Raw genomic sequence first — 16,384 nt, 5'->3', positions numbered from 1 at the left:
TCTAGATAAACGGGTCTCAAGAATTTTCGCCTCCATCGAAAATGTGGCCGCCACGGCCGGGATTCGATCCTGCGACCTTCGGGTCAGCAGTCGAACACCATAACCACTAGACCACCGTGGCGGGTATGTTGTCGGAAATGAAGAAGCTGATCGAGCTGTCTTCCACTTGTACACGATGTCACTGCCGGACAGTTTTATGGAAAGACTTGACGACGTACGTTTGTTGATTCGTCGCTGCCTCCTCGAACTTATGTCAGAAAGCCCGATCGAGGAGGGTAAGCGTCAGTGCAGGGTAGCTAAGTAAATACTTATCTTCCGATTAACCTCCCTGCATTGCTGATAACATCTATCTATCTATCTATCTATCTATCTATCTATCTATCTATCTATCTATCTATCTATCTATCTATCTATCTATCTATCTATCTATCTATCTATCTATCTATCTATCTATCTATCTATCTATCTATCTATCTATCTATCTATCTATCTATCTATCTATCTATCTATCTATCTATCTACGTTTTGGTGCTCTCGTGGTCGTCTCTTTAACTTAACATGCACTGCCTGCGTCTTGTTTGTTTTGTGGTTTCTACGAGAAACTTGAGCAACTTATATACGATTGTCGCGGTTTGCTTGCACAGCGCACGTTAAGACTAGGATAAATTTGTCTTTTTGTCCTGAAGGTCCCGGAGGCTGCATAACCTGGTACACTCTTGAACGTATCTAGCCGAAGGTGACGTTGCAGAGGGTCTAAGTACAAAGTATTAAGAAAAGGTGTTGCAGGGATTCCTCGCAGAGAAATAAAGTTATCACTTTTCTCTCTTTGGTAAGAGTTATCGGAATGGAAACGCGGACACCCTAATAAGATGGCCGTGAGCGAACTGACAGTGGGATTTTATCACGTACAAAAACTGCACGCGTATTAAGCTACATCTGCTTGCAGTAAAATATGTGTAAAAAAAAAAGAAAATGATCAGTGTAAACTTAACGTCCCCGCACCTTTTTTTTTTTTTCAGATATAGCTAATGAAGCATCGAATGTCTTTGAAGAACGCTCATTTCGAGCGCGTCTCCTTCCTTTATAGTGCCAGATCTGGCGGCTTCTGGTGAAAGCTCCCTCGAGCAGAAGCATGCATGCACTCGATCAGGCTTCCTATTTGCGAAAACCAACTACAGGAAGCCGTCCAGTTGCAAGATATGCTATCATTTTTGTTTTGAATATAAGCAGCCTCTGCGACCGACATCAGCCCGCCGAGTAGATAATTCCGTAGCCCGTTCCGTATCTCTGCCGCTGTGGGAAGGGATGCGACAGGCGGGAATTCCAAATGACAACCGCGAAGTCTACGTGGAACTGGGTGTTCCAGCGATGAAACGCTGTTGAAACGCACGAGGCCGAGGAAAAGAACTGCCCGATATTATCTGACGCGCGAGCCGTTTAACATGGCTTCGTACAAACGATCGCGATACCGCACGTGTTCCGGACGATAGCGGCGGCACTTCCGCGGGGCTATTTGCCTCTTCAAGCTCGAGCGCGCACACGCCAAACAGCCCGCTGCGAACTGGAACCGAACGGCACGCTTGTTAACAGTGGGATTGGCGCTGCTGCGACGGGTGCGGCCTGTACAGGGAGGGAGGAGGTGCTGTTGCTCTTCCCCACTCGCACGCGGGAATCGAACCGGGTGGAGGGGGTTGGCGAGCACGCGTGCTCTTCCGTGAGCGGCGTGGCGGGCGCATGCGCCATCAGCAGCGACGGCCCGCGAACAGCCGGTCCGGAACCAGAGCGCAGACGGCGAGTCGGGCCAACGTGCGCGGCCCGCACGAGAGCGCTTGCACTTGCGTCAGGGCACCAGTTGCGCGCGCCGCTCCAGCTGAACACCTTTGCAAACTCACCGGGACTCGCCGCGCGCCGACGACAACCACGTGGTGCATGCTCCCAGGTTGAAGGCGAGGACCACAGTTATCATTGCACGGACCTTTTTCTGCACGTTATTCAGTTCGGCAAAGTTGTTCGACGAGGCCGTCTTCGGTTTCGTACTGTTCCGCAGGGACTGACGTGGACTGGAAGCGCTATCCACGTGACGGAAGTGTCTTTGGAACTCTCTGGCAAGTTCGGTCATTGGCCCCGACGCGAACATTCATTGCAGTTGCCAAACGCATTGCCACTGTGCGACCTGAAAACCTCTTTTATCGTGTGAGTTGAGCTCTTAGCGCTTGCCTGAACACCAAAAACGTTTTTTTTCGATTAGGCAATATTTCGTTTCTGGAAGTTACTTGTCCGGGTAACGTTATTTCTCAACATTCTAAAATATGGCCCAGATTTAATATTAATGACAAGCATGTCGAAAGTATGGGTTCGGGCATGTACTGTTGAAAACAACAACAACAAATGAGCAAGAAAGTTTACCGAAAGCTAGCGACCGGCAAGCCGCTGCCCGCATGTTTTTCGAGGCTAAGGCCCGCATGATCAGTACGGCAGCCTTGTTTATTTCTCTCCGCCAAAGCCAGCCGCGCTGCGTTGTGCCAGCATAACCATCTGCAAATCGAATCTGCAAACATATAAGGCCGTTGCATCCCGAAAGTTTCGAGGCGTGATTGTGCGCCAGCGTGTACAAGGGACACGAAGAGCGCGGCCAGGGAAGCAGAAGGGACACGCAGGAAGCAGGCTTTCAGAGCACCGGATGCCGAACGTTTCTCGAGTTTGCTCTTTTTTTCTCGCGCAGGGTTGGAGCGGTCGTCGATCGGCTGGATAGTCCAAAAGTGTTGTTGGCTTCGCGAAAGCGAAATGTGTCGTGCGGAAGTCATTACTGCACGTCGCAAGCGGCGGTACAGCGTCCGCAACGCGGTTTTTGTTGTCGAGGCTTCGTTGCAGTGTGACGCCTAAACGCAGTTTGGCCGAACTTGTGCTTACATTCTCTACCTGCGTAACTCATCGCCTGAGTACTGCCACGGACACTACTGTTGTTGCCTGAGTTAAGTGACAATTGTCGAGCTTGGAGCAAGGCGCGCGCCAGTGAGAGACTCTAGGAGCGAGAGCGGCCCTTCCTTGTTACTGAACAAACCCGCATCAGCAACTATTCTTGGCCGTTGCCGACGTGGTCTTTAACTGCAGTCTGGTGAGAGTTGGGCAACTCCGTGTCACAGTCGTCGCCCTTAGGACAACACAAGCATGCGGCGGGCGACGAAGCTTGTGGCCTGTGCTGCAGTCTGCATCTGGGGCCTCCAGCCGTCTGCCTTGCTGTCTGCTGCGCCGACTGATGTGGGTAAGTGCGCTGCCGACGTGGCACTTGTTTTAGTGACATCTGTCGTAATTGAGCGCGAGAGCCCAGGCTACGCTGTGAGAGCAAAAAAAGAGAGAAGAGCTATTTAGTGAAGTAGACTTCTCAGATACCCTGTTTGCCTTACGCTTGAGCGTTCTTGTTACTCGCTCTGTAGTCTCACGTAAACGAGCCAACTGTCATAAGCTTCCTTCATCTCTTGGTCTCTGTCTACTACCACAAAAAAAAATGGCACCACTTGTTTGTTTGTGCTCGCACAAGTGCGAAATTGTAGCAGAATGAAAGCGTTTGCTTAATTAGAACATCATACTTGGAAAAATAACACCACGGCCATTATTGCACCTCACGACCATGGCGGCGGATATGTAACACCCTTTCACCGCCGGTCACCTGCGTCAGCCTATCTTTATGACCGCCACAGGACAAAGCGATTTGCAATCGCTTCGCCTTGTGGTAAGCTTCCGAGTGCGTGGGTATTCTCCGAAAAAGCGATCGGAGGATCGCATTGTCTTGCGTCGTATGACACTATCCTATGCCTGCACGTTTCCTGATGGCATCACAGCGTCCAATTCTACACTGTCCTCAGGGGCGTAGCCAGGGGGGAGGGGGGGGGGGGTAAACCGGGCCCATGCCCCTCCCCGAATTTTTTTTTGCCATGGCATACAGATCTCAAAATGACACTCGATCACATCTGCCTGCCCGACGTTCACTTCAGATCAAAGAGGTGCCCCCTCCGAAAAAAATTTCAGGCTACGCCCCTGACTGTCCTCAGCTGCGTTTGGATTTCCTTGGTACCCACTTGGTTATACTATTAGTCAACTGACAACTGGTTACATTTTCTATGCGTGCGCGATGTACGCGCCTCTATAAATGCGAAGCATGTCTTAGAGAACCATAGGCACTTTGACCGTTTATATCTGTCTATATATCTATCTAGCCGCCTACGTCTTGGCGCTCTTAAGTTGGTATGTACCAAAATTGGCATATGAGGACGTGAATGTATGAGGAACACGACTTGCAGGCCATGACATGAATAGTAACGTAACCTACATGCCGCGTACGTCACAAAATGCTTTCCACCAGTCAGGTGTGGCACATACCCGCACACCGTGGCCCGTGGTATTCGGGTATGAGCCACAGGAATTCACAGTCTATATCAACCCAGACTTTGAATATTTTAAAGAAACAGCATCAAGGAGCCCGTGTCGCAGAAAATGCGGTTCCGGCGTCCACGGAATTGCCGATGGGTGAAATATCCCAATGGAAGTAAAGAATAAAAAAAAATTGCTGGTGCTGGAATCGAACCCAGGCCTTCTGCATGGCTGTGAAGTATAGCACTGAGCCACACCACTGCCCCTGAAAAAAATCCTATGCGAGCGTCGTGTCAGGACAATCTCAACTGTGGTTGCAGTGTCGGCTATCCGCTTAATATAAACGTAATAAACTGACATATATATGCACACCTTATATATCTACTTCTGATATGCACATCATCGCACTGTAGCATCCATTTCCTCGCGATAAACAAGACGTCTCTGCTCCAACGTGAGCGCCGACGTTACGTCAGACCATGGGCTACCCTTTACGCGCCAGTGCGTTGGGCGTGCCTGGTGAGCCCTCGATATGCGTGCGACTCATTTTACAAAAACACGTCAATGTACTTGGTAACGTTTGGCTCGAAGCAAGCAATCCTGAATAGGCTGGTACTCGCCGACTGCTTCGCGCGAAATTGATTCCCACAATGCGTGGGATCTGCGGAATTTAAAAAAAAATTCTGGTAACCTAATGTAAAACCTCTGCGACGTCATCTGCGCTCTTACACGCAATAATGTGTTGCTTTCTCAACATTGCACTTGTGATTTTCTGTTCATTCGTGTGTGGCATGGTCTTTAGTTTTCTCCTAAGTTTCTTCTCCGTCAAATCTACATAGGTGAGGACTGATACATAGATTGCATACTTTTTTTATTTTTTTAGATAAGCGGGCAGCCTATATTTATTGCTTAGTAGCACTTGCTGTTCACTGTGCGAGCAATTTCGTTTTGTCTGAAATTATCCTTTTCATGATCCTTGTCCTCCCAACACTTAGCGAAATAAACTTACGCGTTTTCATGGGTTCCCTAAGTTCAGGTAAAAATAACAGATTTTCCTGTCCTAAGACCAGTCTGATTCATAGAGATTCATACTATAAAAACTAGAGGGCAATCTGGCGCGAGTGTCTATGCGGGCTCCTTGAGCGGCGCTTCAATCACCATGGGAATGATTGAAAGTACAGGCTTCGGATCTGCTGCTGATGGATTTCGTTCTTGAGGTTCGCGGCGCTTGTTTACTGAGCTTTAAACTAGTGGTATGAAGTTGCTTCCAATTAAAATTTATTTAATTCTTCTTTGTGTAAAACTTATTGCGCAAAGTTGAAGTGACCATGAGTGAAGCCTGCGCATATTCAACCACCAGGTTGAATATGCGCAGGCTTTGCTCTGCAATTGTGTTCTAGGTTTGGCTTTACCAAATAATGTAATATATTTATTTTACAACCGTGAAAGCAAGCGTGCGTGTCTTTCTATTTAAATTACGCACCATCTATTCATGGAAACAAAAATCACCGCATCTCCACTAATGTCAATCATGACGAGTGGCGAAGCACAGGGTATCATACCGGTATGTCACCGTACGTCACCCGCTCGTGGCCACTGCGTTTTCCCTTCATTATTAATGCTTTGTGGTCCGTGAAACGTAGAGCCGATGGTTCTTCGAGTGGATTTAATCTAAAGTTGGCAAAGAAAGGTCTATGCATGTTCCTCGGCTGGTTGTTGCTTGCTTCCAGTTATATGAAATGCATCGTAGAGCGTATGGAGACATCATATACTGCATAATCCAGTCGCTGTCCATAATGTCTACGTTGAAGTCGCCGACTAGTATAAAAGGTTTGTGCTTGTGCTTTGTTTCGTAATCATAATCGCAACATACACACATATGTTTTGCCTTTGAGGAGGAAATGCCGCGGACTTCTAAAGTTGTCTCCGACTCAAGCTCTCACGAAAGCATTTCTTCAGGGTTTCTCGTTGAAGACGAACTGTCAGGTACGACACCTTCCACATCGCACTGTGCACATCCTTCAGAATTGTGATAGCCAGATTTGTGGATTTCTGGAACATTGTGCCTTTAATTATTATTCGGTTTCATTTTTATTAAAATATTTCAGGAGTGTTCTGAGTGCTGCGTATGACTTTTATCTGAGACTTTATAATCGTAATCGCAACATACACGCATATGTTGACAGATGTTTCGTCGGGCATGTGCCGTGACGGACAGACAACAACGGACAAGCCTAGACTGTAAGGTGCTTCGCCCCTAAAATACTGTATAGAGTGAGGAATACAAACTGTATCGTCTGCTGCGACGCCAGGTGCGTCAGCCCGCGCGCAGGACGATCGTGCGAGCACCGGCGCAAAACGCATCTCTGGCTCCGCTGTAACGCCGATTGAGCGGTGCGTGGCGGTGCGTCCGCTTGGCTTCGCCGTCGTTCTGCCGCCAGGCTGATCGCGTCTTGGCAAGACGCGCTTATCAAAAAGTGAAATCTATGCAGTTATCTGCTTAGGTGGTACTGGCAGGCTTGTTTGCTGTACATGGGCTTTAGAACAACAGTGCAAGATTTAAGAAAACATAGACAGACAAACAAAGATACACACAACACAGGCGCTGTGTTGTGTGTATCTTTGTTTACCTGTCCATGCTGTCTTAAATTATGCGCTGCTGTTCTCAATATCAGTTCTCTGCACATCTGTGCGGAGTGAAGCGTGAGTAACGCTTTGATACAACTGTCTAATGTAACCTGCAAATTCAGAATGTCTCCGCAAACCCGGGGACCTTGCGCCCTTCAGCCACTTTAAACAACACAGACACCACTTCAGTGCTTTGAACCGCACCCAAACACCCACGCTAGAAAACACCGCACGCATTACGACAGGATACAGCTGCTCCGCGCGGAACGAAAGTGAAACTATAGAAATAATACTTGTAGGCCGTTTGCTAACACTACCCAATCCGAAGCCTGAGCTTCGAATCATTCCCACGGTGGTTGAATGACCGCAGCTCCAGCTTGCACTCATGTTTTCATAGCATGAAACTCTATGAAGTAGCGTGATATGGACTGCACAGGCATTCCAGCTAGGAGGCGGTCGTTTTATCCAGTGGGCAGGACACTCGACTTCTGAGCGTTGGGTCGTAGGTTCGGAACTGACTACCACCGGCATTTTTCCTTTCGAGCTTTTCTGACTTTTTTATACATTATTCTTAATTGCGACTACCAAGGCGAAATGAGAACGCGAGCGAGAGCTCGCGCGGATAACACAGGCTTCCGAGAGCGAGGGTGACATGGCGTGGAGGCGATTCCCCTTCCCCTCACAAAACACCTGGTCTGGCAGCAAGTGTTCCCCTCCACCCGCCTTGCTCCGTAGAAGCGCGCACGTGACTTGGCGTCGCAGCCAATGGAAATTTAGGGGCCGTTTTGCTAGGACAGACGCCAGGCCGGTGGCTCATTGAGACATTTGATGCTTTACGGCGAGAGCAAACAGCGCTAAACACGGGACGGAGAAGAAGAACGACAGACACAAGCGCTGAACTAACAACCACTGGTTTATTGCTTGGATATGCAATATATACGGAAGCACTGCGCAGGATAACAACAAAACACAGTAACTGCGCAATGCGCAAAGAGGGATGCGAAGTCATCATATCAGAACCGTCGGCAAAACAGGCTGCTAAGTTTTGGACAAATAATTAAGTTCACACTTATGCAGATAAATGGAAGGAACGCTGACGCACGCATTTCCGTGTGCATGGATATGGTGCGCTTCACTAATCTCCCGTGCTCTTTGTTGATTGTACCCTTCCAAAACGGTGCACCTCTCAAGAATTGGCTGACAGCCACACGCTTTGCAGTGTTGGGCTAAATGACTGGGCACTGAACCGCTAAGCGAGTATGCATGCTCTCGTAACCGGTCATTTAACCGGCTCTCGTAACCGGCTCTCGTAACCGGCTCTCGTAACCGGCTCTCGTAACCGGCTTTCTCATCAAAAGTGGCGGCGCGTGCCGTTTTGCCATTGGCAGGCCAGACCACTGCCAGCTGGTCTACAAGCAGCTAAGCCTTAAGAATATTCATCTTGTATCTCGCTGGCATATCTCTTTTGGGTAAAAGAGAAAATAACGGTACACCGACCAAAATAATATTCGCGGACGTATCCGTCTGGTCACTGTCATAGCACACTGTCTTGACCAAGCGTACGTGTAAATCAGTGTCAAATACCGGATCATGTTTTGTGCACTTGCCGCACCCAGACGAGACCTGTCGAACACACTGAATCCCTGTGTACTGTATCCGCTAAACGAACACTAAATCTTTTTTCGCCGAGTATCACGAAAAGCATATACTTAATTTATTCGTTTGAACACTGACTGTTCCTTCAGTATAATCAAGTGAGTTCCTCGTTTGTGTATGGATGTGGGCTCGTTTGTGTGTGACTCCTGGCAGGCAGTTGTTTATAGTTCATCTGTAGACGCGCCGGAAAGAGAGATAAGGCATTTTATCGGAAGGTGGTAAGGTTTTCGTGGAGGCATGCTCATATAGCATGCAGCACCGGATGACGAAGAAAATGACGCGAATGCATCGAAGAGTGTATACGTCAGGCGAATGCGTCTATCGCAGAGCGAGTGTAAACGGCGCAAAGTAGCAAAGTAGTACGAGGACATGTGGAGTAATGAATGTGTCACTTTATCTTCGTCAAGGTTGTGTCACGAGTGTGTTGGCGGCATGTGGCTCTCGCTGTCCGAGTAGTGGTATGACTTTCCGAATGGCCGTCACGTTACGTTGAGAAATGGAGGAACCGTTCAGCTGCACCTGTGAGCTTCTGAAATATCTGGGTGGGTTTTGATTCAAAAGAGTATTTTTTAAATAACAAAACAAGCGCTAGTGAAACAGACGCGAAATATTTTCAGCGATCGGATTGGAACTTGAGTAGCGGCTTGTAGCACTAAACATAGGGAGAGAGACTAAAATACGGGATGTTGTCTTGTCAAGGAAAGACATTGAACGATAAGCTCCCAATCAACCCTTTAACGGCACACTAAAGACAAGCACTAAATCAGTGTGGACTAATTAGGCATCTCTTTCTTCTCAGGACCTCAATAAAGTTGATACTCACTCACTCATCCGTCGAAAACTTCATTTTTGTTAATTCTGTAACAGTATGTCGAGTGTAGGAGACGAAAATGAAGCTTGATATTAAATTTTTCTAATATTTCACGCCAGAACGCCAGCGCCGGTACGTAAGTGTGACGACACGGATTTGAAAGTTTTACGGAGCTGTTTAAGCGTTTCGTTGCGCCGTGTGGTGCGAGCACAAATTATCATCATCAGATAAAGAGAAAGAAGAAAAAAGGGAGAGGAGGGGAACGTGACGTAAAATCACGTAACACTAGTCACGTGACCAATAAAGTTTCAAAACAATAAAGTTTCACCACCACCTAGTCACGTGACATGTTGACGCCAGAAAAATTACGTAACACTAGTCACGTGACGTAAAATCAAGTAACGTTAGTCACGTGACATCTTCCCGCCGAAATCGCGTAACACTAGTCACGTGACACTTTCCTGCCAAAATCACGTGTCACTAGTCACGTGGCATGTTCCTCTCAAAATCACGTAACTTGTCACGTGACATGCTCCACCGAAAATTGCGTAAAACAACTCACGTGACATTTTCCCGCCAGAAACATTACGTAGCACTAGTCACGTGACTCCCGCCAAACCCATGTCTGGCGGGAACATGTCACGTGATTAGTGTGGTGGGAACAGTGTGGCGGGGCAAACACACGGGCTGGGAGGGCAGCTTCCTTCTCGGGAGTCCGAGCACTATCTCCGCGGTTGGTTCCAGCCTTGCACCACTAGTGCAAGCTGCTGCACCAATTTTTTTTTTATTATTGGGGTCGCGTTGGCTCAGCAAACATTCTCGAAATTTACAATGTTCAACCTCTTGCTTCTTTAGGACACAATACAGCTCGTTTTTAACAGATAAAAAAATTCACTAGGTCCTAACAAATACCGTCGAAGTTCTCGACATCACGGCAAACTGGTGCAGGGACTTCAAGGTGGCTTCGCTGCCCGTGTTTTCTTTTCCTTACTTACCAAGCATCCTTTTAGGGAAGAGTGCCACATTAATTTTTGTATTGTAAAGGGCGATATATACTCATCCACGCGAAATAACTCTTCTCTTCAGTGTTTCTTTAAAGCTCTGACCACGAAAATTCGAACTTACAACTTCCTAAATGAATTTTTTAACTGACCATTGGTTGCACGCGTTCGTATAGCGAACAAATTAAAGCGGCTAATATAGAGTCGTTACTATGGCAGGTCGATGCGGCAGTGGTGTGTGAAAATACTTGTGTGAGGCAATAAAGAAAAAAAAAGCAACAGCATGATCGGCTCGAGCTCTGCTTCGCGGTGCCTCAACGCGCATGTAGAAACCGAGTCGAGCGCGCAAGCACCAACCGCTGTGTGTAGTAAGAAGCGTTTTTTTTTGTCACGTATGTATATCAAACGCGCGCTTTCCCTCTGCTGAAACAGTTTTACTCCAATGGCGGCGACAAACAAGGCGAGGATGTGAAGTTTGCGGGTGGCGTGGGTCATACACTATCTCTATTCGTTAACTATGCGGGACGACAGCCATCGTTGTCGAAGCACCAGTGTAGAAGTACTGGGGAATTTAGCCGACCTTTGCTGTAATATCGCACCGAATGGGGCGACAGCTGTTATAGCCGCTACGTAGGAACACGCGCGCGATCGCATCGTCCTGCCCTCCTCCTCTCTTCGTATATACCTTCCTCGCTTCTCTCTCTTTTTCTTTTTAATTTTTCCCCCTCTTTGCTAAATCAGTGGCTCGAAGCAGGAGTTTTTGCGGGGGCTCTGAAGAGACAAGGACGGGAAAAACTGGCTTTCAGGTTAAAGCTTTCAAGCCCGAGAATTTTCTTTTTCTGTTTTTAATGAGCGTAAAAGTTATGTATTGTCGCCAACGTTACGTGCGACCTGCTAAACTGCTGTACTGAACGGAAGCTCGATGTACGATTAAGCTCGCTGTTTAATTCTGAGTTCGGTCTGGCAACTCAGACTTATGGCGTTTCCACAAACCGTTCTTGCGTAAGCGAAAAGTTTGCAAGGAAGGCCGCTGAGCAGTCGCGTTATAGCAAATGCTGACGTCTGCGAAGGGGGTCGTAAGCATAAAAAAGACGAAGATCGAAGGTATTGAAAGAGAGAAACAAAGGGTCTTTCATTAATGTCTTATTCCAACAGTGTTGTTTCCGTTCTAGAATTGGCTCGCAGACTAATGAGCTGTGTAAATTTTCGACAGCTTCAAGCTGATAACTCCGTCGGCTTCACGTGCCGTTTCTAAACATTGAGACAGTGCTGTCACGCTTCTTTAAAAAAAGCGGCATTATACAGTGAGGCCTTGATCCCCTGTCTCTTAAAATAAGCGTGTCATTTATCGTATGGGTGTTGTATCCGTCTCTGCGGGTGTAAGTGGCCTGACTTTCTTGAAGGACAAATACATGCAGTACCTATCGTGAAGTACATCTAGATCGAGCACCTAATGTCTATTCCGAGGAAATTTTTTTTCCTTTTATTCAGGCGCACTACGTTTTTATTTTTCTTGCACACTTAATCCATTGTTGTTTTTTCTTCGTTTTCTTTTTATCTTTCGCTGTGCTCGTTTAATTATACTTCTACGTTTGTGAATAACATTCCTTCGCTTTCCATTTTTTTAAGTATGTTCCTTGAGGCCTCTCGCCCTTTCTCCATGGTGTGTTCCTCTCTTTCGGCAATTGACAATTTTTTCTTTAAATTCTTTTATGCGATGAGGATAGCTGACGGCTATCATAATAAAGCAAAGCGTGGTAGTAGGGTCTGAGCGAATGGACGGCCCAGTCTAAAAGTTGACGAGTACTGATCGAGTGTGCCGACGTGCGTACGCATGTGTTCACGTTTACAGTGTCATTATTACAGGCGCCAGTATGCCATACGCTTGTTTGTTGATTTTGGTCGTTCCCTCGTCCTGTTTCCGTCAAATGCGATGGCAGTTCCAGCAATTTATAGTACCTTTCGAAACAGCGTCTGTGGTTCTCTGGAGGGGTTTGTTTGCGCACTACATTGATGGCATTTACAGACTCCCACGTTTGCTCGTGAGTGCACTTTACGTTCGCTAAATTCGATCGCGACGGAGTTGGGGTGAATGCTAACATGAAATAGGCGAGGGAAGATGATTGAGTTGGCTAGTTTGCGGGGTTTAACGTTCCAAAGCGATGCAGGCTATGACAGACGCCGTAGTGGAGGGCTCCGGATCATTTAGAACACCTGGGGTTCTGAACGCGCACTCGCATCGCACAGTGCACGGGCCTCTTGCATTTCGCCTCCATTGAAATGCGACCGCCACGGTCGGCATCGAACGCGCTTCTTTCGGGTCAGCAGCCGAGTACCGTAATAGAGGGGCGCCTTAACATCACTGACAATGTCGACGGAATAAAAGTAAGAGTAGAGATATGAAGCTGACGCGCGCCCTGTTGGATGACGGGCCACTGGGGAACGGGTTAAGCAATAAAGGATGGACGATGAGTGGTGAGAACACACTGCTCATACAGGAAAGCTGAGCAGTGCTCAGAGTACAAGGACCGACGTAAGGACGACAACACTGAGCATTATTCCAACGTTATGTAGTAGTGATACCCAGTTTCTCAGTATGACCGACGAACTAGCCCGGATCACCGTCTTCGATTATTCATGGGCCCGGGGAAAAGGACAACGTAATGCGCTACCGGAGCTGCCTTTTTAAACGTCTATCGCAATCCATAACATTTCTGTTGCCTCTTCTTGATTCTTTTCTCTCACGAGTAAGACACCTTTATATTCTGCAGTGGTCTGCGCCTGTAGCGACTGCGCTTCTGTTGATCTCTTTCACGTATTTTTTTCAGTCAGTACTCTAAAAGTTCCTTGCTTACCTCGACCATATACTGACAAGGTGATACATTCATTCTCTTCGAATCCTAGCGTTTCTGAAAGGTTGACGCTTCCCGCAGGTCTTGCTGGATTAATATCTTGGCCTTACATTACGGACATGCTCAGTCGTTTCCGGATTTTGACAAAGCTCATCTTGTTGAAAATATTTGCTCCGAAATGTTCTTGTCTAGCGCCAGTCAGCTTTGGCCGCAAACAGCGACACACTGCTCTTTGTATTGTCGAGCAGATTTCTCGTGCTGTTTTTTCTTTCTTTTTTTTTCGTTGTTGCCGTGCTTGTAAAAAATCACCATGGTCTTCTTTTGTTTCCATCAGTAGCATTCAATTTACCGTCTCTGTCTCTCTCTTTCGTTCTGATGTTGTGTATTTACGCTTTTATTTATGCGAAACTAGGTCGCCAATTTTCTTGACCTGTTCCTCAATTTCCTGTCAGCGCTTTTAAGGCCAACGGTTCCTATTTCTCAGCAGTGTCCTCTAGTTATTGATGCCGAGAAGAGTAGGGCCATGGCTGCACTCGAAGCAATAAAGATCACTAAAAAAAAGAGGCGTGGGTGTCAAAGGAACAGGCACAAAAATCCACGCCTAGGCCGGTGTTTCTATAGCGCGTTTTCTAAGAAACAGCCTCGTCATTGTGTTTTAAGTCTACTGTATGAGGAAAGCCTTTCTCAAAGGTATCCAATTTCCCATACCTTGTGTCAGCTGACACTATCCTATGCGAGGGCATGTCTTGATCTTATATCACATAGCCTAATCTACAACCGTCGTCGACTACCTTTTCTTTACCTTTGCAGGCATTCTGTTAAACCAATAGTTATCTCTTCCCGGATTCACATGAAGTAACCAAGAAAATTTTGCTTGATGGCGGCTGTAATGTCAGCTAAAATGTTTTTCTCTTTAATCCATACCGCCTTCTTAATGTATCTTAAAGGAGTCCTGAACCACTTTTAGAAGTAATGATCGATTGGCCTAGTAGCAGAGTTTCTTGCCTCACGAATCGGTCGCAGCAAAAATTTTTCGAATTCATCAAGTGCGAGCGGTGTTACAGGGCTTTGTCGCACGTTTCCAGCTCGCTCGTCCAGACGAGCGAGCTGGAAGCTACACAGGGAAGGATGACAAGAGAGAAAGAAGATACGTCACGCGCGCCTCGTGACCTTGAGCGCGCGTCATGAAACGTGATCGCTCTCTCCTGGTGTTATTCCGGTGCGCGCTAGTGTTGCTACTGTGTGATCTTGATGAGAACAGACAGTCAAGCCAAGGAAAGCATAGGGGATGTTATTTGCAGTAATTGTGATATGAATGAGAGGAAATTAAAGTGGACGAAAAGAGAACTTGCCGCCGGCAGGGGCCGAACCTGCAACCTTTGAATAACGATCTTAGAACACTATGGAGTGCGGTGCCGGGAACTTGGTGGCACCACGTTGCAAGCAGCGCATCTGATCCAAACGCCGCTCTTGGTTTACGTCAGCTATCGGCCAACAGTAGCGATCTGTTCTACGACGATAAATCTGTTGTATGATGGCTCTTCGAATAGAGTGTACGGGCATCTGTACGAAGAGAACGCGCTTTATAAATGACAATTTCACGCTCCGGTTGCCGCGAACGACCGTGAGATTTGGTTGAGCTGCTTGTTCACAGCAGCATCAGCTTTCCGCTGTATGTGTTTTTTTTTTTTTACCAAGCACGAGGGGTGGTGTATGATCCTATTAACATTGCTCCCGTCGTTTCTCGTCCCATCAATCGTGCCATGCTCCTTATTATCTTCTCAAGTTTGCTGCTATCCTTGATGTTATAGCTTAATAGGTGGAATGCTGTTATTAGATGCCATCGAGTCGCTGACACCTAACACTGGCGTTCGTGATGCCTCGAGTGCATGAACGCCAGTGACATCTATTTAATGCAAGTTCCTTAAGTTCACCTAGAAGTTGGCACCTAGAATCACGCAGGCGTTGGGCACGTAGAATGTACTAACTGCAATTTTCTATTCGAGGATTCGGTAAGCCGCTAGTCATATCCATGATGGCATGCAGGTGGCCAAACTGTTTGTGGAAAATGTTCGCTACCAACCGCCATGAATGTGTAACAACTAAGGTTGGAAGCGTCGCATATAAGTAAAACTGTTCGAGGCTATGCCTTTTCAAACAACTCGGAGGCACAGTCATCTAAGTACCTTGGCCACTTTTCGGCAAGCTTACTAAGACCTAGGTTCGAATCTATCCAGATGCATAATGCGTATTTTTATTTCATTATTCTTTATTCATCCTTTTAATCAGTCGTAAAGACATTTCAGAGAGAGAGAGAATGCGTTCTTTGACTCTCCAATTCAGGTCACCGTTGTTCAGGCTTGGAGTGGTGCCTGAAACCGAATATCGCCGTGTGCCAGAAGGGTCACATTAGTTCATGTGTAACCAAGCTAAGAAGGCCCTCTGAGCTAAATAAGACACCTCCTCACTATACCAGAAATTGGCCACCCTGGTTGAGTGTGTGGTCGCTACCAAACTCATGACGCTTTGGGCCCTTCTGCTAATATTCCTATCGCAGCGCAATGGTAAGACTTGAAGTAGAGAGTATGACGGAAGCCCGGCTCGTCTGGATGAAACATACTAAATTTATGTTTCATCCCGTTGGTGTCCAGATACTTTCTTTTAATATTTAAGAGCTTGCGTGCCACCCCGATGAGCTACGTTAACTTTAATACTGCTACTGCAGGGCCACCCTTGTTAGACAGACCTTAGGGATGAGGCGGAATAAATAACATATCCTGTCTGTATGCGCAGCGGTGCAGTCCGTAAGGTCAAGAGAGGTGAAAAGATACGTTCTGGGGAATAGCTACTTTCAGGCGCTCCTTCGAGACCACTCCTTCGAGGAGGTTTTTGAAAAAGCAGAGGGAAACTACCCCCTTACTCCTTGGCAAGAAAACACCATGAGAATGACCCAAAAAGTGAAAGCTATGCTGCTGGAAGATGAGGCCCCTTGGTCCGAAGGCAACTCACCTGCTATTGGGGAAGCGCTCGGGGATTTATTAAGTAGGACTGCGTTATTACGTTCCTGG

The 16,384-nt window shown here is 47.1% G+C and overlaps 1 protein-coding gene across 1 annotated transcript in view; it reads left to right on the top strand.

Moving 5' to 3' along the window:
• The first annotated feature begins 2,520 nt into the window (after positions 1-2,520).
• LOC125757071 (uncharacterized) overlaps positions 2,521-16,384 on the top strand; it is a 176,040-nt gene continuing 162,176 nt past the window's right edge. Inside the window, exon 1 of the mRNA XM_049412184.1 lies at positions 2,521-3,262. Coding sequence (XP_049268141.1) covers positions 3,169-3,262 — 94 coding nt within the window. The 5' untranslated portion in view covers positions 2,521-3,168. The remainder of the gene's footprint in view (positions 3,263-16,384) is intronic.

Source organism: Rhipicephalus sanguineus, chromosome 1, assembly GCF_013339695.2.
Source record: "Rhipicephalus sanguineus isolate Rsan-2018 chromosome 1, BIME_Rsan_1.4, whole genome shotgun sequence".
NCBI classification, from domain to species: domain Eukaryota; kingdom Metazoa; phylum Arthropoda; class Arachnida; order Ixodida; family Ixodidae; genus Rhipicephalus; species Rhipicephalus sanguineus.
Note: the sequence above shows the minus strand (reverse complement) of the source record. Positions and strands in the feature narration are given on the sequence as shown.